Consider the following 20179-nt stretch of genomic DNA (forward strand, 5'->3'; position numbering starts at 1 on the left):
CCGTACGCTGACTTCTCTTATAACAACATTTAACAAGCTAGTCTTCAAATGGCTCCATATGAAGCATTGTATGGTCGGAAGTGCCGTACACCGCTCCTTTGGGATCAAACCGGTGAGCATCAAGTTTTTGGGACAGACATATTGCGAGAGGCAGAAGAAAAAGTGAAGATCATCCAAGAAAGGTTGCGAGTGGCTCAGTCGCGTCAGAAGAGCTATGCGGACAATCGTCGTAGGGATTTGACTTTTGAAGAAGGGGATTTTGTATACTTACGGGTTACGCCACTGCGAGGAGTTCATCGTTTCCAGACCAAAGGGAAATTGGCACCGCGTTTTGTGGGACCTTTTAAGATCGTGAGTCGAAGAGGTGAAGTAGCTTATCAGCTAGAGTTGCCTCCGTCAATGGCGGGAATACATGACGTGTTCCATGTGTCACAGTTAAAGAAATGTTTGCGAGTTCCTACGGAGGAAGCAAATCCTGAGCGTATAGAGCTTCAAGAAGATTTAACCTATGTTGAGAAGCCAGTCAGAATTTTGGAGGTGAGTGAGAGGAACACCAGGAATCGTGTCATACGGTTCTGTAAGGTTCAGTGGAGCAATCATTCAGAAGAGGAAGCCACTTGGGAGCGGGAAGATGAATTGAAGTTAGCTCATCCTCATCTTTTTCCCAGTTCTTCTGAATCTCGAGGACGAGATTCCGTTTAAGGGGGGTAGGTTTGTCACACCCTGAAAATCGCCTAAATTAATAATCCATATTTTAAATCATTTTTAGAAATTATTTTAAAAGCCTTCATGTTAAACTCTAATAATCTAGGAAAAATTTCAGCATAAAATTGAGCTAGATAAAATTTCATTAAATACTTTGCTTGTTTATCTATTTTCAAGTTTTTTCTGGGAATTATTTGAGCAAGGAAAGTATTTTAATAAATGAAACATCATTTCATGAATTATTTTAATTGGAAAAGTTTTTAAAACCATCTCCTAAGCCGTTGGGCCGAATTCGGCCCAACATCTCTCTCCCCACGCGAGGCCAAGCCGGCCCAAGCCGGCCCAAGTCTATGCAGCACGGGTTTGGAATGGTATATTCCTGGTATGGAGGTTTGATTCAACCGGGGTTGGTTGTTCATATGAGGTTGGGCCTATGCAGCACGGGTGTGTTGTATAGTGTTTATTTAATACTGATTAATTATTCAACTTTTTTACTATTCTCTAAAATATTTATGCAAAAGAGCTTTACTATGCCATCCTTTGTTATCTTATGCACTTCCATATTTGCTGTGTGGCTTGTTGAGTATGTCATATGCTCATTCTTGCAATATTCATTCATCAGAGGAGGAGTACTTCAGTGAAGGTGATGATCTGGAGGATTAGGCTTTGTCCGGGTTGAGTTGCTTGTGGAGTGGAGTTGCCATCGTTGTTCCGTATTTTGTTTTATTTCCGCTGCGTAGAATTTTATTCTTTGAGAGGAACTATCTACCTCTGTAATAATTTGCTATTTTGCGAGTATTAATTAGTTGTTTAATAGTACTCTATTATCAATTTGTTATTGTGTGCTTCGGTTGATTCCTGGACGAGGATTTAACACACATGTAAGCATTTGGAATTTTGGATAGAAATTCCGGGCGTGACACTGGGGCGCATGTTCCTTAGCACCGCGGGAGCCAACATTGACGTGGGAACGAGGAGTATCCGTTTCCACATCAACGGGAAGGAAGAAAAGTTTGAGTTTCAACCAAGGACAGAACAATGCTCCATGGTTAGGATAAAGTACGGGCCGAACCCATAGAATATTCAAGAGGTCGAAGTGGAGCCACCCAAAACGGACAGCCAGGTGAAATTCATGCAGAATTTTCTGGAGAAGGAAACAACGATGCCCAGAAACCGTTATTGGAAGACGCCGGTAAAACCACCCATACCGGCAAAGAAGTTAGAGCAGCCGGCTCAGAAGAAGTCGCCGTCCGCACCAAAGCCAAAGAAGGTGTGGAGGGAGAAGCCAAAGACGCCCACTCCATCACCTTCGGAGACGGGTGGAAAATCCACAAACTGAACTAAATCAGAAGGAGGTATGGTCTTGCACGTCGGACTTTAAATGACGCGACCTTCGCCAATAGGTAAATTGGTATGTACCTGCATTTTTATTTTCAACAATTTGAATTTTTGCATCATCGCATGTTTGAATTTCAAAGTTGCATTTAGGATTTTTGAATTTTGAGGAAATTCTTCAATTGAATTTTTCAGAGCAAACCAAAATAAAATTTTCAACGAAAATTCACTATGCCACGACCACACTAACCGTTGGAATCCAACAGCCGAAAGTGGGGCTGGTTGGGCCCACCAGGGGTTCGGCCGAACCGGCCAGGCAACGGTTACCTGCCACTTTTGGCAGGGTAACGGCTAGTGGGACCCACATGTCATTTCTGACCGTTGTGGGTACAGTATAAAATCCAACCGGCCGAGAGAGGGAATTCCACCCCATTTCAACACATTTTCATTCTCTCTCCAAAGTTTGCTCTCAAGTTCATTCAAGTTTTGATAGTTTCCCTCAAATTCAAAACACTTAGTTGCATATATACAAGTTGCTTTGGTGAAACTAACCGGCGGGTGAAATTCTTGTCATTCCTAACCCCCCACCGAGTTAGTCCGTTCTTGCTCCATTGTGCAGAATGAGGAGGCGATTGTCTCGTCTGTTCATGGGGTCTGGCTCTTCATCAAGTTATCATGACGAGTCTAGTACTCGTTCATCAGCTGATGTCTCGATGGAGGATGCCGAAGCTCCGCGGCGACTCCTGAACGACACCGACCTCAACCTTGTCAGTGATCGAGAAAGACAAGCCTACTACATGTTGAGCGACTGGGAGTATGCTCACACACGAGAATACTCTCCGGAGCTGCTGAAAAATATAGGTATGGATGCTGAATTTCGTTCTATTTAGAAAGTTGTTGGTTGGCAGAGATTTGTTGTGGTAGATGAGCCTGGTTCTCATTTGCTTACTTTGCAATTTCTGTGCACTTTGAAAGAAATAAAAGATGGAACTTCCTTTCGCTTTTTCCATAAGGAGTTTACACTTACATGGAAAAGCTTAAGTACACTTCTTGGTTTTCACGATTCCTGTAAAATCGATCTCTAGAAAGGAATTTCTGAGTTCGAGAAAAATAGGTTTTGGGAAGACATTTCTGGTGCTCCAATTTGCAAGAAACCTAGAACGAATGATATCCATAATCCTACACTTAGGCTCATGCACAAATGGATTGCTATGACTTTGTTTCCTAGTGGTGATCCTAGACCCATTTGGGAGGATGACTTGATTATCATGTTTGCCATGGTTAGAAAGATCAAAATTTGTAACACCCTAAAAATTCGACCGACAAAATCAAAACTCTAAATATACGGATTTTCAACAACTTTTTAAATAAATTGCATCATGCCGATTTTATCCGATGATTTTATTGGATTTTGATTTCGGAATTCATCGATCACAAATAGAGGAAAATTAATTAGGAATTAACCCTGAAATTAGATTCGGTTAAAGAAATAAATAAATTATAATTTAAAATAAAGATTATGTAAGGATAGAAATAAATAAAATATCATCGCGGCCATATTTGTATCAATTAGATTTAAATGCAATGGAACAAGAATTAATCCTAATTAAAGATTCAAATAAATTATACAAATAAAATATGAGTAATATTAATCTAGGGTGAATTCATTAGTTGAGATAACACAAATATTGAGTAAACTTCAATTATGCAAGATTTAGAAATTATAGAATCAAAATTATATGGGAAATAAACTAAAATCGGGATAAATAGGAAATTACACTGTTCATTATGGCGTAGGTGTTCGATGCGCTCCCTAGCCTCCCCCCACCTCTCCCACCTCTGCCCCTAGCCGCCCCGAGCCCGCGCCGACACGCCATCGCCGCCTGCCGCCGCGCGCCGTTGCCCCGCGCCGCGCGCCACCGCCGTCGCGTCGCGTCACCGCCCGTTGCATCCCGCCCCGAGCCGCGCGCCGCCGCTGTCGCCCCGTCGCCGCTGTCGCCCCGTCGCCGTCGACGTCCCGTCGCCGCGCGCCGCCCCATCGCCTCACGCCGCGCGCCCGCCGCCTCGCGCCCCGCGCCGCTGCCACACCGTGTCGCTGTCGCGTCACCCGTCGCCCCGCGTCGCGCCACGTGCCGCGCCGCCTTGCGCCTCGAGCCGCGCCGCGCTGTCGCCCTCGCCGCCCGCGCGCCGCGCGCCGTCCCATCGCCGCCCGTCGCGTCGCCGCGCGTCACCAACACCCGCGCCCCGCGCGCCGCGCCTCCCCATCACCATTAGGGCCGGCCGTCCTCCCCGCGCCCTATAAAACCCCCGCCCCCCCTTCTTTCTCACCCCACAGCAATCCTCCTCCATTCCCCTCCCTCTCCGCCGCGCCGCCGCCTTCGTGCCACCGCGCCGTCGCCCCGGAGCCGCCGCGCCGTGCGTCGCCGCCTTGCGCCGCCGTCGCCGCCACCGCCGTCAGTAAGCCACCCCCCCTCCACGCACGCTGTCACTGCTGCCGTCTCGGGTAGGGAGAGAGAGAGCCGTGAGAGAGAGAGGAAGGGAAAAGCCGGGAGAGAAGAAAGAAGGAAAGAAAGGAAGGGGAGAGAAAGAAGAAAAGAAAGGAGGAAAAGAAAGGAAAAAGAAAGAGAGGAGAGAAAAAGAAAGAAAAAGAAAGAGAGGGAGAGAAAGAGAAGGAAAAAGAAAAGAAAAGAGAGAAAAGGAAAAAAGAAAAGAAAAGAGAGAAAAGAGGAGAGAAAAAGAAAAGAAAAATAAATAAATAGAAATTAGGGGGAGATTAGGGAAGTTTAGAAAATTTAAAATAATTAGAATTTAATTATAGATTAATTATAGTCGTAGAACTGCAAAATTTAATATAAATTATGGATTATTCTTGGTAATTTCTATAAGAAATCAATTCGCGGTAGTAATTTAGATGTAATTAATAACTAAACAAATAGATGAATTCTTATAGATTATTATAGATTATTTTTGGATAATCTCTACAAGTAATCGATTCACGGTAGAAATTCGGATTTAATTACTAGGGATTTTAGCCGTGTATTATATTTAATCATTTAGTCATAGACTAAATTAAATCGTATAATAATTTTAGGATTTTGTCTGATATTTAGCTCGCGATGGAAATTTCTAATCTATTAAAATGGATGTAATACTCGGGCTAATTAAACTAAAAACTTGTGCTAATAAAATCATTATGCCACAAAATAGTTTGGGGATGGATGGAGTTGAACAAACGGAGTAGCTCTATTTCACGAACAAAAATAGATAATGCAAGAAACCGACTTCCGCGCTCGATATCTTTTTGGATTTACTTGGATCTTTATTTGAATTCTAACCGAATTCAAATCGTTTCTTCGCACGTAATTTTAGAGCCCGAGGGAGTTGCGGATCCAAGCGAAGGTCAAGACCCGCAAGACTTTGAGCAAGGCAAGTCATCACTATTCTTTGAACATGTTGATCCCAATTGCAAAATTATTTTATTTACAAATAAGATTGCATGCAATGATGAACATCCTATTTGTGAATATGCCGTGCGTTGATTATTGTTTACCCTTATTCCCTTGTAACCATGATTACGTATGAGTCCCTAGTCAACTATGACAAATGCTTAGAAATGCTACTCTAGAATCATGCATACTCATATTTATCAAATGCTATATGCTTAGGCAATTACCTTTGGGAAGGTAATTGAAATACGGCATGTGGAGACATGAGCGCCATATTGCCATGATGTTGATGACATGATTTGTGAAAGGAGAAATAAAATTAAACAACTGTTTTCGACTGGGGCGGACGGAGGATTTGGGTGGTATCCGAAAAAGGCTAGCACCGTCCCCGGTCAATTAAGGACCGAGCCATGAAGTTAAGCATGAAACGACCCCCGTACAACCGCACTTCTCGTATGGGTATAGACCTAGCGGAATAGATAGCTGAGCGGAGGCAGTATCCATGCATAGTGGTTTCTCGATGTGTGAGGCAGGGGCTCTACGGTGGGGCAGCCATTGGTAGAACCGCGAGGCGGGTGTCTACAGTGGTGTCACCATCGGTAGGACTGCCATGTGAGAATTTAAACATAATTATAACTTAATGCATGTGAGAGTCTTTCCTTCCCGGGTGCGCCAGAACTCCTCTCACTGCTAGAAACCATGTACGCCTAGAGTGCATGAGGATGTAAAGTTCATGGAGCGGGTACTGCCAATGCGAGGTTATCGAAAGGCTTTGCCGTGACGCGTCTCATGTGTTGGGACGAGGCTCATGCGTTGGGCAGTCGCGGAGTGCGGGTAAAGTTTACATCCACTGTAGTGTGAGTAAACCAAATCTATTCGAATAGCCGTGCTCGCGGATATTGAGCACCGGGACGTGTATTACACTTGGCTAGACTCTAAATTCTTAACTTGTGTGGGATGGGATATTGCATGATGATTTCTATACTGATGGAGCCACTTCCTGAGAGGCGGGAATGTGGACGTCCTCAGAAAACCATGACGACTCAATGGCGGGAAGCTATCCTTGGGATCACAATGGATGGTGGACAGAACCGTTATTGTTTAATATGAACACTGGTACTAAAATTAGATCAGTCTGTGCTAGGTCTTAGGCTTGTGAAAAGAATTACAAAACTTGCTTTGTGCAAAAGAACCATAGCCATCCTTTGAATACCCCTGTCATATGCATTGTTGCTGTGGTGGCTTGCTGAGTACGGTTGGTACTCACCCTTGCAATATACAAACTTAATCAGAGGTCGGAGATGAAGCTTCGGAGGATCCCTACGCTTACTACAAGGAGGGTGATGAAGACGATGGCGCTCAGTAGGTCTTAGTTACGGTCGTTGCCTGTGGCAATGGCATGCCGCTGCCTTACCTACTTCTGTTTTTGGAATGTATTCCGGACCACTCGGTCCGATGATTTAAGACTATGCCTGCGGGCTTATGATGTAATAATTCGTACTAGACACTCGTGTATGTGCACTTGGTATTTCAGCTATGAATTCGTGTGTACCAGACTACTTGATCCAGGAAAATGGTACTGTTTACACGATTGATTCCTGTTATAAAAAGGGGGTCCATAGAGCTGGTATCAGAGCCATACGACTGTAGGAAAAGACCAAAAGGCGCCCCACCCCCTTTTCTAAGTTGGCCAAGGGAGGAATTCCCATTTAGTAAATATTTGCAAAAATAAAAATGCTATGTTCACAAAACTCTATACGATTTTCATCTTACTCTTAACTATTTTCTTCATAAAACAAGTTTTACTCTCAGCTGACCTTGGGTTTTTCTTAAAATTAGATGGCAGATCAGGATTCACCCGCTACCTGGGAGATGGGCGTACCCTGCTCAGAGGGATACGTCATTGAGCTACACCGGCTAATGAGGCGTCTGCGGTACCCCAGATTTCCGATCTACCAAGTGAGACAGTGTGGATCTGTTTGGGAGGTTCACACGAGAGTTCCTTCAGAGTTAGACTACAGCTTCCCGACACGCCACCGTCGTGACTTACCGGAGACCGCGATGCAAGATGCAGCACGAGAGGCCTTCCTCCGACTTAGCTCTATCCACTGAGCTGAGTTGGCGAGTACTGAGTTTGCTCACCACCCGTTTCGAGAGGAGAGCAACTCCGTCTGCACAGTTCAGGACACACCTTGCTGCTACAACCCGATAGTGACCCGATTGTCACGATGGGCTGAGGCCGTAGACGACTTTTACGAGGAGGCTCTGTTAGAGATCGACGACAAGCAGAGGCGTGTGGGAGAGTTAGAGACCGAGGTGACTGACCTCACAGCGCAGCAGCTTCAGCTGGAGGAGGAGCATATAGGGAGACGCGCAACATGACAAGGAATGAACGAGAGAGTTCATCATCCTCAACACCCGTACAGATGTATTAGGCAGGTTGGGAGCCAACTGGGTATGCACCCGGATGGACCCATGCTCCACGCCACAGCATCGGAGTCTCAACCTGGGCGAGTGCCAGTGAAGACCGGTGGCGTGCGCGTCATGACATCCAATGGGGGGACAACCAACCTTCCAGATCAACTGGTGTGCCTCCATCTCCAAGTGACTGGCGCTCAAGTTCCTCTCGTTGGGACTAGGGTGAAATCACTAGGAGAATGGACACTCTTGATATGCAGACGGGGGAGATCCAGTACAACCTCACGGAACACATAGCTTAGACGCAAGAATGGCAACAATCTGTTGATGCTCAGTTCGCCAACTTCAACAACATGATGCAGCAACAACACGATGACCTTCAAGCGTACTTCCGTTTTCAGGGGTTCAATCCTTATCAAGGACCCTGAGCGAAAGCAAAGCTTGGGGGGGGAGACATCTCTCCCCCCACTTAAGTAACTTGTATCACATTGCATATTTCCCTTTCCAATTGCATATTTCCCTTCCCAATTGCATCTTATAAAAATGAAAACAACATAAAAAATTGCAAAATAGAAAATACCAGAAAGATAGGATAGGTTTGAGTCATGCTAGGTAAGACAAGCTAGTTCTCTTTGTTGAAATGATGAATAGTTCCTATGTTTTATATCTCTTATATATGGGTTCATAGTAAGTGCTCCATCAAAGGTTAAATATAAGTAGCCAACAATTATCCGGGAACCTGAGGTAAATAGGCTACAGTTGCTGATCTAATTCTAAGTTGTTGCGAGATATGAGATAGTAAATAAGAGTTGCTATGATCTTGATACTAGTTTGACTTGAATTTCGGATGTTTTGTTTTTCAAAATGCTAAAATTGAGAGTTCCTCATTTGATATAAATTCCTACCAAAGCCAAAAAATTGCTATCATAATAAAACCATATACATTTTGGTTGCTTGTCATTCCATTGAACTTTGTCAAACTCTTGTAACTTGTGTAGATACTTCTCATACTCTATGATCAAGATCATACACCCACATATATGCACATGCTAAACTCCTACATTGGGAGCTAAGCAATATTCCATTCCATTTCCATTTTACCACCAAAATAAATTCTCCATGCTTTCATGTGCTTTCTTCTCCTAAAAAGAAAATCCTTTTGAAAAAAAAGAAAGAGGAGGGAAAGGCATGGTTATGAAAAAAATATATATAATAAAGTTATGCTCCATCAAGCATGAGCATGATATTGAAAAAAAAATTGTAGCCATGCCCTCTCCTAATCAATAAAAGAAGGATTTTTGGGAGAAGAAAGTAACCACAAAGGAGAAGCATTTTTCTTTATTTTTCCTCATATACCACTTTCATCATACACCACACACACATTTTGCACGATCTTGACCTTGAGTATGTTTAGTCATCTGCTTTAGTCTAAGTTTTTGACTTAGTAATAAATGTGAATGCAAGTATGCCATGTTTGATCCCTACCGAGCTCCACATATCAAACCTTAGAGTAGGAATCAAAAAGGCAAAATTGGTGAGGAATTCATTTTGATACACTTGGAGAGACTGAGTGAATCATTTGAGGAATTTGGTTTTCTTTTGCAAAATCATTTGAAAACTTCCGGAATAAGAGTTGAATAAAGATTGGGTGATTGGTGCTCTAATTACTGTTCTGTCTTTCAACCGCCCAAGGCAAGGAGAAACAGTGTCTCGTGGGAATCAGGAGTAAGGGTAAGCCATCGTGCCAAAGATTATTTAATCTGAGAGAGAGTACATATACCCTGCACCTGTATCTTTGAGATATGCAGCATAGTAGCAACTCCTGATCAACAACCAAGTCTTTCTTTCCTTTCGTCCTTCACTCGGGACGAGCAAAGGTTCAAGCTTGGGGGGTTTTTGTTGACGGTCGTTATCGATCAGTTTCGACCGTCAATATTACTGAAATAGAGGAGAACTAGTGATGCTTGCAATGCATATATCTGTTAGAATAATAATATTCCACTAGTATTAGGTATACTAACCTTTTGCAGAGACTGACACTAAAGTGGAGAAGAATCGACATCAAGACAGATGATAAATCAATCGGACGATGTCGAGAACCAGACTTATGTATGAATGGGCCAAGAACTCAGAAATAACACGACACATTGAGCCAAAATTCACAAGTCTACGGAGGAGGACAACAAAGGAGGCCGCAAGCCGAAGATGGGCTGGGTTGGGCAAGCCCATGGTTCAGCCGAACCTCCTGTGGCGCCGATGGATGCAGGGTTTGGATGGACGGCTGGGATTGATCCCCAATGACGGTTGGAGGGTATTACCGACCATTCCAACCGTCACAACTGTCATTACCTACCTATTTAAGGAGCTCCTCTTCTCACTTCACTCACACTCCTCAAGCAAAAGCTCTCTCATTTCTCTCTAGTTAGTTTAGTATTATCTAGCTGGTGGAATAGGAATAGAGTAGAAATCAGGAGTCCGGAAGCCTTCAGAAGAGTTCGGGTATGGCTCTAGTAGCTTTTCTCTTCTCTTTTGTAAGCTTTATACTTTTATTAGAATACTCTTCTATATAAATTTATGGTATTGAAATACTTTCCGAGTATATGAATGCCTACTTTACATTATGTTCATGTTATACTGAATATAAGGCTAGCTTATCTGGGAGATGCTTTGGTGCGGGTATAATGTTTGCATATGCAATTACTCTATGTCATGACGATGATATTAGAGTATTATCTGGTAATTTAGACGTGGTGTCTAGACTACGGGATATCATTATTTGGGGTTATATATTGCGGATGAGAGGTGGGCCGCTGATGGTGACAGCTCAGTACGGGTATTCCTTCGCGCCGATATATAATCCTAAGTTAATTTCCTTGGGAGGGTATTCCTCCGTATTTAGCCCCGGTTGTATGGTCATGACGGGTTGTCATAAGGAACTCGGCAGTCAGGGGTGGCTTCTCGAAGTACCAGGAGGGCATCGGATAGAGGGTATTAGCTAGTATATCAGTTAACTAGAGTGTATGTATACTATTTATATTAGAAGTATAGGAATAGATTTTCTTTCTCTTTTCTTTCCACTTAGCTTAGATAATATATTATGAGAATGAGTAGTTAATGCTTGTGTGTCACTCTACCCTTGGATTATCTTAACCCCTGCTTAGAATATGACTACCACAAGTAATATATAAATTATTAGTCAAGTTCTCTCTACATGATCTTCGCACGGGATAAAATAAATACGATACCCTTGGAATACTCTCGGGTGAAATGCTACAATGGTATATCTGTACGCTTGTGGATGAACTCTGTAACCATAATATACCAAAAGTATTTCTGCGTCATTACTGGAAATTATATTTCTTATAATGTCGTTAAGAAATACCAACAGCGGCAGCGTCCGGCGGCTGGGAGCGGTGGGTGGTTGCCGCTGGCTGGGTGGGAGCAGCGTGTCGGGGACAGAGGAGGGGCGGCGGCGGCGGTAAAGCGGAGACGGCTGCGAGTGACGGAGACGCGGGCGTCGCGGGGAGCGAAGACGGGCATCCGACGGTAGCTGCCATGGATAGGGTGAGGTGGGGGATCTCCCTGACGACGACCTCCTCGGCATCACCGCCCGCCTCCCCTACCACGGGGACCGCGTCCGCATCGGGCAGAACCACTCCCCCCACCGCCCTCCTACAGCTGGATCGACGGCCGCCACCGCCGTCACCCCCGCCATGGCACAGGCCGGCCGTGTGCTCCGCCTCCGCCCTCGTGCTGTTACGCCACCGCCTCCTCACCCTCGGCACGCGGCTCGCCGGGATTCCCACCGTCACGACCACATCGCTTTGCCAGCGCCGCCCTGATGTCGCCCACCCTGCTCCTCGCGGTAAGTTGCGCCGCCCACCTCCTCCCCCGCTCGCTGCTTGATGTCACTGTCCAACTCCCTTGCCGCCATCGGCCTGCTCCCGCCCGCCGCCATCCTTCATCGCTTGCCACCACCGCTGTGGGCTCGCCTTCGTCGCCCTAGCTTGCCTGCCACCACACACCACCGGCCGCAGGGGAAGAAGAATGGGAGAGAAAGAGAGAGAAGGGAGAGAGGGAGGGGGAAGAAGGAAGGAGTCAGGGAGGACTGACATGTGGGCCCTGCATGTCAGTGGGCCCACATTTCTTTTTTGTTAATGACTAATGGGTCCCACACATATTTTTTAATTCAAATGCCCCGTAAGTGCATGTCAATGCAACGTGGAACGAAGACTCGATCAATATTGCCATGTAGGCGTCACGTCAGCAAAACTGTCCTCCAAAACCGCTGAGGGAGTCAAAGTGAACTTATTTCTATAGAGATTGGATAGAAGTATGGACTCACTAGCCATCTGCTTGGAGGCCTGTGGATCGATGCACAAGGCCTTGTTCAGCAGACCCGTTTCCAATCTAGGCCAGGAACTGATCCAGGCTAGGATTGAATGAATCCAGGTGAATTCACTGGAACCACCTGTGGATTGAATCCACTCCTTTTCTTAGTTCACCTCTTCAAAAAACAGCATTCGGTTATTTCTTAATCCACCTGGAATGAAGCTATTCAAGCTGCCGACGCTAAGTCTAAAAACTGCCGATGCTAACTCTGATTCAGAATACTGTAGCAAACTAAAAACTATGATCTGTTATCCCTAAAATCCCATGCTAAGTCTACTGAAAACTTTATCTATATAGGATAATTTTGGATGTGTCACAGGTAGGAACTAGAACACGTACTGCTGCCAAATCACTACTGGAAAAACCATCTTTGGTCGGTCGACCAAATTCCACAATAGTTCCGGTTACAATAAAAACCGGGACTAAAGATGTTCTTTAGTCCCGGTTCAAAAGGTTAAAGCTACTTTTTGATCTTTACCAACAGGGACTAAAGATCATTTTTTAGTCCCGATTCAAAAACAACAGGCGGTGTCAGACCCCTCATTTATCTTTAGTACCGGTTAGTGTTACCAACCGGGACTAAAGATCTATTTCTAATCCCGGTTGGTAACACCAACTAGGAAAAAATATCGGCATGGGCGGAGAGGACGAGCCATGGGCGGAGATCGAGAGGACTAAGGCGCACAGGTCAGTTAATAAATTCATCTCCTTCTCTTCCTCCTCTTCATCTCCCATCTCTTCCTCCTCTTCTCTTCATTCTCTTCCTGTTCCTCTTCTTCCTCCTCCCATCTCTTCGTCTTCCTCCTCTGGATCCGCCCCCTCCCCTCTCCTCCCCACCTCTCAGACGGTCGGGCCACGGTGGCCGGGCGGCGTGGAGGCGGCCTCGTGTGGCGGCCTGGCGGCAGCGAATCTGGGAGGGGAGGCGGCCGGCCGCCGCTGGATCCGAGAGGGGCAGATCTGCACGTATTTTTTTTCTTTTTTCTTCTCTGTGTTGAATGCAATCTGTGATGAGGATGTTGAATGATTCAATCTGTGTTAATTCGATCTATGCTGCGAATGAACTATATTGTTGTGAATGATTTGGGACGAAGTTGTTGTGAATGATTTGGATTGAACTATATTGTTGTGAATGATTTGGGACGAAGTTGTTGTGAATGATTTGGATTGAGAATCAACTATATTGTTGTGAATGATTTGGGATCAAGTTGTTGTGTTGATTTGGGATGAAGTTGCAAGTTGTTGTGTTGATTTGGGATGAAGTTGCTGTGAATGATTTGAGACAATGGGCGTGAGCTAAAAAAATAGCAAAAAAAAAAAAACTTAGTCCTGATTAGTGTTACAAACCGGGACTAACGATACTATATCTTTAGTCGATCTTTAGTCCTAGGTGTTTGAACCCGGATTTGTAATCCCGGTTTGAAAACCGGGACTAAAGGGGGTTACCAACTGGAAGTATAAACCATCTCTCCACCAGTGAATGTAAGAGAACACAGCCACAGGTTATTTCATATGGGGTCAGATAGCAATGTCTCTTGCAGTACCTAGTTAGAGGACACTAACAAATAGATGAGTTTCCATTATTGATATCCCCCAAAAGATAATCTTCTCCGTGTCCCAAGAACAGCTCATAATGGCTGTGACTAAATACTCAGACCCAAAGTGCTAATATTATGTTTAAACATGAAAATGGTCACTAGATCCAAAAAATAAATTACAATTACACCCAAAGTGCATAAGTCCAAAGCATAATTTTGTAACCAGTTTGAAAACATAAATATTCTATATTGTCAGAGCAGCAAATAAATCCTCTTGTACTCAGACCATGTCCTTCTCCTATGGCAGTCTAGTAGCTTTGAGTATTGACCTTGGATCCATTCTGTCACCCTGGCGACCTTGGACCATGTACTTCCATTGTTTTCCTTCATCAAATGTGTCAACTGTCAAGAAAATTAAAGAACAGTAAAATGAGTAAAGAACAGTATTAGCTTACATGATCAGTAAAATGAGTAAAGAACAATATATGTTCAGGATGGTGGTTTACATGATTAGTTTCAGCATTAGCTTCAGTAAAGAACAGTAAAATGAGCTCAAATACATAACATAAGAAAAGATGACTCACAAAAGAAATCTAGATAGCATACAGATAAATCTTAGGACCACAGTGGCAACTAATATGGCATCATTAGTTGCCAAACCAATGATATTATCTGGTTGAGAATGTCTATCTCCAATTGTTAATTTGTTAACACAAGCTCTAAATACACAGACCTTTCTTATGTAATAAAAGATGCAGCAAATCTAAGTCCCAACCCCCTTTGTCCATCCCATTCTCTACTCTATTCCCATTCTCAAGTCTCAATCCTAAGGCCCTAACTAAACAAGGAATTGAAGTGAAATTTAAATTGCCGACTCACTATCAAACTAAACAAATATGAATATAATTTCAAGTAGAAAACAAGGACGAGAACTAACCTTTGGTGATGCTAGGCCATTTCACTTCTCAGCTAAATTAAAGCAGACTCTAAGTCATCTTCGCAAGCACACATAAAGACTTCTCTATTTGCTGGGGTCTTAAGAACTGCATAATCCTTTGCCTTCTCTTGTTTGGTAACATCCATTGAGCTCAATAAATACACACTTGACAAAATAATCTGTTGCTTGTGAACATACCTTCTCTCTAGCTGCAACTTCTTCCTCGGCTTGTTTACTCCTCATCTCAAGGTATCGCTCCATCATGCTCTCCACTCTTGAATTCTTACTAGTCTTCTTATCTTCTTTTTTTGTCTCCTCTTTGCTATTAAAGCCTGTCTTCTTTGCTCTTCAGTAACAATTCTTGAATCCTCAGCTTGAGTTTCTTTGTCTCTCGGGTTTCTTTGGTCTCCAAGCAGCACAACATCAGTTTCTTCCTCTCTTGAGTTTCTTTGGTTCTTCGAGCAGCACAACATCATCTTGCTCTTGACTATCATCTTCCAATTCCTGTACTAGCCTCAGGGGTTTCTCATCTTCCATTGAATCAAAGGAGGTGCAGTTGTGTTTTCCCTCAGCAAGATGGCCTGTGTAAGAACAAGGAAACAGTACACACTTTAAATTGTAGATAAGTAGCAATTTTTCTACCAAGTTACTTATATCCAAACAAAATATTCCTAATGAGTCACTTATTAATTTGGACAAAGAGAACTCATTAATTTGGACAGCAAGATCAAAACTTACCGTCATATAGCTCACCAAGTGCATCATACAAGGGAAAGCTGGCCTTGTTGTTGCGAAACTTTTTGATCTTTGCGAATGTCTACACATGCAAAAGCATAACCACAAATCATTGTAAGGCATCAAAGAAATCACAAATCACATGCAAAGGAAGATATTGATCACAAATCCACTTATAATTTGCAAGTTTTGCCACATAGCTGGCGATCCCTCGACCATGCATCTCTTCTCGTTCCAAGAAGACCCACTTTGTTGTCTGACCGCTTTCAACATCTTGTAATCTCTTTTCAGTTGACCCTCCTCTTGAACTTGATTTTTGGTGAATGATACGCATTTGTTCCCTGCATGGAATTCCTTCACCATTCTATTCCAACCTTTAGTGGTCCAGCCATTATCTCCTCTACAACCATTGACTTTGTACTCAAAAAGGATTTCAACAAGTGACTTCTCCAACTCCGCGTTCCAAATTGCTCTCTGCTTGACTTGGTTGCCTAAACGGAATCATCTTTAGAATCATTTACAGACATAATAGATGTACATTGTGTTGAGTATTGAGAAACCATGAACAAACAATAAATACCATACCTTTTGGAGAGCTTGCAGTCTTCTTAGCAAGTATGCTTTGAGGAGAGACTGTCTTCATCCTAGTACTTGCTGCAGATAGCATCCTACCAAACTTAGGAGATCCCTTTGGAATCATACTGAGTTTTGGTGAACCTCTTCCAACCATAGCTGTCATATTATACATAAATTTATTCAACTATTACATGATGACTCATATTATACATAACTTTATTCAATTATTACATGACTCATGACTAATGTCGACTAATGTACATGCTGCTGATACTGGACACACATCTCTTGAGCAATTGAGTCTCTCAATGCATTGCCCTCTTCACTGCTAGCTATATTGCCTTTGATAACCACTTGGCAAATCAACAAAGTCTGTTGGGTCGATATTATCTGGCTGATCATCTAGCCACAACTCATCTCCTTCCATTTCCCTGATTAGATTGTGAAATATAGCAGTTGCAATGCGTATTTTGACTTGATTCTTCAACTTGTGGAATGTTGCGACTTTAAGAATAGGAAAGCGCTTCTTAAGCACTCCTAGAGTCCTTTTCACATCGTAGTGCATGGCGATCATTAAACAACTCTTTAGGATTTTGTGGTCTTCTATGTCCAGCCCCAAACTCTTTTAAGTGGTATTTGACTCCCTGATACGGTGCTAGAAAAGAAGAGGTGTTTGCGTACCCGCCATCGACAAGATAAGCCTTGCCTGGAGGCACCTCGAATCCTTTGCTCATAGCAGACCTCAACACTCTAGAGTCCATAGCAGAACCCTCCCATCCACTAGAAACATACGTGATCTTATGGTCAAAATCACAAGCAATCATAACATTGATGCTCAGTGTTGACTTCCTATTTCTAAAAGGGGCAGCTTTTTCAGAGGCAATTGAAATAGGAATGTGGGTGCCACCAATGGCACCAAGGCAGTCTTTGAAGAAAGGAAAGAATCTTGGATTTGTGGCAATTTTTGGATGGACTAGATTAGGGTTGGGAGGTTTCAGGAACTCGCGAGCAAGACCTGGCAGAACATGATTGAAGAAGTGGTTTAGGTGGCGGTGAAATGTATCATTGCTATGGTCAAATTGGACCTGGAGATCCTCATAGGAAGAGTTATGGCTGAGCATCTAAAAAAAGAATCCAAGTTTCTCCTCGATCTTGATTCTCGTGTCAAGGACAAGTTCGTTCCTTCGAAGGTAATCAGCCAAATAATTGAAGATCCAGGGTTCCATCCGGAAAGCTACCAAACAATTCTTCACGTGTCCTTGGAGCAACCGACAGACCTCCTCCTCACCCGATTCCTTTGGGCTATGACGTTGTTCCTTTTCCCCTCATCGGTTAGAACCCAAAACAGAAAGGGCAGGGAAAAGAAAGAGCATCATGTCGTCGTCCTCTAACACAATCTCTCAAAGTCATATTCATTGGATTACTATATACCAAAATAGCAGGGCAGTCATATATTTATTGAAGAACAGGGCAGCCATATAGAACAGGACAATAGGATGGAGAAAACTACTGGAATACCTTTCGGAGTCAAAACAAAGTCCCAGGAAGGAGGCGGCTCGTCTTCACCAATTCTAGGAATTGCTGGTACAATCTGAATAAAAGCACAAAGTAACTAGAAATTAGGAAATACAGAGAGTCATCAGATGTGGACACTGTCATCAGATTCTACTAATTGAAATACTTTAACAATGAAGAATGTTCTTGTCAATTGTCAAGGAGATATGATTGAGTTGTACTATTGATTATAGGTCTGCCAAAAAAATAAATGTTTGCGTGCTTCAAGTTTTCAACACAACATTATAGGATAACACAAGCACAGGAATGGGCCACACAAGTACACAATTTACAGATGATTGACATGAGAAATAGGAGATGGGATTACTGCCTGAGCAAAGAAATTTTGGAGCTAGAAAAACTGTTTTCATGCATCAACAACAAAAGCAATCCATATGAGCTATCCTAGCAGCTTAGATCATTCTATCCAGTACTTTGAAGGCATCAACAGGAGAACATGAGTTTGGAACTTAAAATAGACAGGATAAGTTCCTACTGTCCAATATCCTCTGCATTTACATAAGAAATGAACTTACTAAAATCTTTCGAGATGTCTGCAGCTGCAAATTCCAACAAGCATGAGAATCAAAAAAAAAAAAGGAGAAACTAAAGAAACATGTATTAATTCATCTCACTTGACCATCAATATGAAATTTTAGAACTGTAATATAAGCTAGAAGATATTGTATGGTATTATACAAACATAAGAGCATTTGCTTTTCTTCCTTGCCACTTGTGTACTTATTCAACCTAATATTCGATTTATCAGTAGCCATGCCCAAGAAAGGCAGCCAGGACCACGAATCCTCCCAGAAAGGCAGCCAGGACCACGAATCGAACAAAATCAAGAAATCCACACACACACGCATACCAAGGAGATGTTCGGAAATCAAGAAATCAAGAAACCTCATGTTCGGCTCCCCTCGCGGCTGAGCCGGAGCAGCACGAGTGCCGCTTCGAGCGCGGCGGCGAGCGGAGCCAGCGCTCGCCCCTCCCCCTCCCCCCTCTGCTCCCAGAGCTCCTCCACGAAGGGCTCCAGCAACCAAATCCGCCGCAAGAACTCTAGCAAGAATCCTACCAGGAACAAGGAAGACGACGGTGATGCGTTACCGGCGAGAAGGTAGCGGAGAGCGCGGACGTCGGATGGGAAGTTGTCGCCGTCGCCGTCAACGTCAGTGCGCCGCCACGCCGTCTCCTCGCACCGCACGCCGTTGCCTCTCGTGTCACCAGCCGCACGCCCTCACCTCTCGCGTCTTGCGTCCGGATTGGAGTCGGAGGGTTCCTGGGGGAGGGAGGCCAAACCGGGCCTGTTTCCAATCCGGGCCGGCCGAAACGAATGACGATTCCGGGTCAGACCAGATTTTTAAATGGGCCACTTCGTTCCGGTTGGATCAGAGGTCGTTCCGGGTCATACCGAACGAGGCCTGAAGCTGCTTTGGCTTCATAGCCTATTCTTCAACTCCTTACTAAGCTGTTGTTGCAGGCGCGAGGGCTCCCCGGGCCCGGTGGCTCCTCGCCATGGCCTTTTCTTGTGTCAAACATGGAAGAAATTAATGCAAATAGCCGTCGACCCGTGCGTTGCACATGCTATTATTATGATACTACAAATAATAAAAATTTAATCATATTTTTAATATAGATGTTAATAAAAATCTTTGAATTTATTGATGTACATTTTTAGATTTTTCGATAAAATTTGTTAGTTGGTGTACATGATGTGTAAAAAAATCTTGTGCACACATCATGTTCCCCTCCATTATAGCTTTTCGTGACATAATAATTAAATATGCATAATTAATTAGTATCTAATTGTATTTGGTTTGAAATCTAAAATGATTCATGATTCATGATTAGAAAATATCCAGTTGTATTCGGTTTGGGGTCTTGATGTTTCTTTTAGAGAAAAGGCTTTGGGGTGTTAATCTTAATGTTATCGTGATTTAATAATTCTAAAATCATGTTTAATAACTATTGAATTGTAATTGGTTTGGTGTCTCATTTTTGAATTTTCATAATTTTGTAGTTCCAACATTCGTAATTAGTAAGTATCGATTTGTACTGTTATTGGAGTAACAATTATAGAATTTTACATAATTTAATATTTCTGAAATTAATCATTAATCACTTCATGCTTGTTTTTCTATTCTACTCATAATTTTGTAGTTTTTAGTTTGATATTCAGAAATTAGGAATTAATAAGTTGCAAGTTGTAACTTTGGAATCTTCCTTTCAGACTAAACTAAAAAAAACAAAATAAAAGGACTAAAGGATTGCCTATATGGTATGTTTAATTTAAAATAAATTCTAAACCAGATTATTGATACATAGTAACATCGACCGAAACTGATGGAGTATATATAATATAAAAATATATTTATGTCATATGAAATAGAAGTATGTAGTGCTTATGTGTGTTATTTTATTCACCTTTTATGATTCATCGACTTGATGCCAAGTAATATGCTAAATATAAATTAGTCACATATGAATTAAGAAAGGATTCACTTATAGATGTATAAACATATTGCTTATACTACTTAAAACAT

The 20179-nt window shown here is 43.0% G+C and overlaps 1 protein-coding gene across 1 annotated transcript; it reads right to left on the reverse strand.

Moving 5' to 3' along the window:
• Positions 1–13962: 13962 nt before the first annotated feature.
• On the reverse strand, positions 13963–19078 carry LOC127755688 (uncharacterized). The gene is made up of 7 exons (XM_052281367.1): positions 19048–19078; positions 18744–18958; positions 17598–17670; positions 16089–16235; positions 15507–15994; positions 14769–15349; positions 13963–14233 (listed from the first exon to the last, which is right to left on the reverse strand). The coding sequence occupies exons 1-5, from the start codon at positions 19076–19078 to the stop codon at positions 15642–15644; spliced, it is 819 nt and encodes a 272-aa protein (XP_052137327.1). The 3' UTR covers positions 13963–14233; positions 14769–15349; positions 15507–15641.
• Between the last annotated feature and the right edge of the window lie 1101 nt (positions 19079–20179).

This window comes from Oryza glaberrima, chromosome 11 (genome assembly GCF_000147395.1).
Source record: "Oryza glaberrima chromosome 11, OglaRS2, whole genome shotgun sequence".
NCBI lineage: Eukaryota > Viridiplantae > Streptophyta > Magnoliopsida > Poales > Poaceae > Oryza > Oryza glaberrima.

Coding starts and splice junctions, on each gene's coding strand:
- LOC127755688 (XM_052281367.1), bottom strand. CDS start 19,078: ATGAAGCCAAAGCAGCTTCAGGCCTCGTTCG. Junction 18,959..19,047: donor GCAGCTTCAGGCCTCGTTCG/GTATGACCCGGA, acceptor TTCGTTTCGGCC/GGCCCGGATTGGAAACAGGC. Junction 15,995..16,088: donor GACTGCAAGCTCTCCAAAAG/GTATGGTATTTA, acceptor GATTCCGTTTAG/GCAACCAAGTCAAGCAGAGA.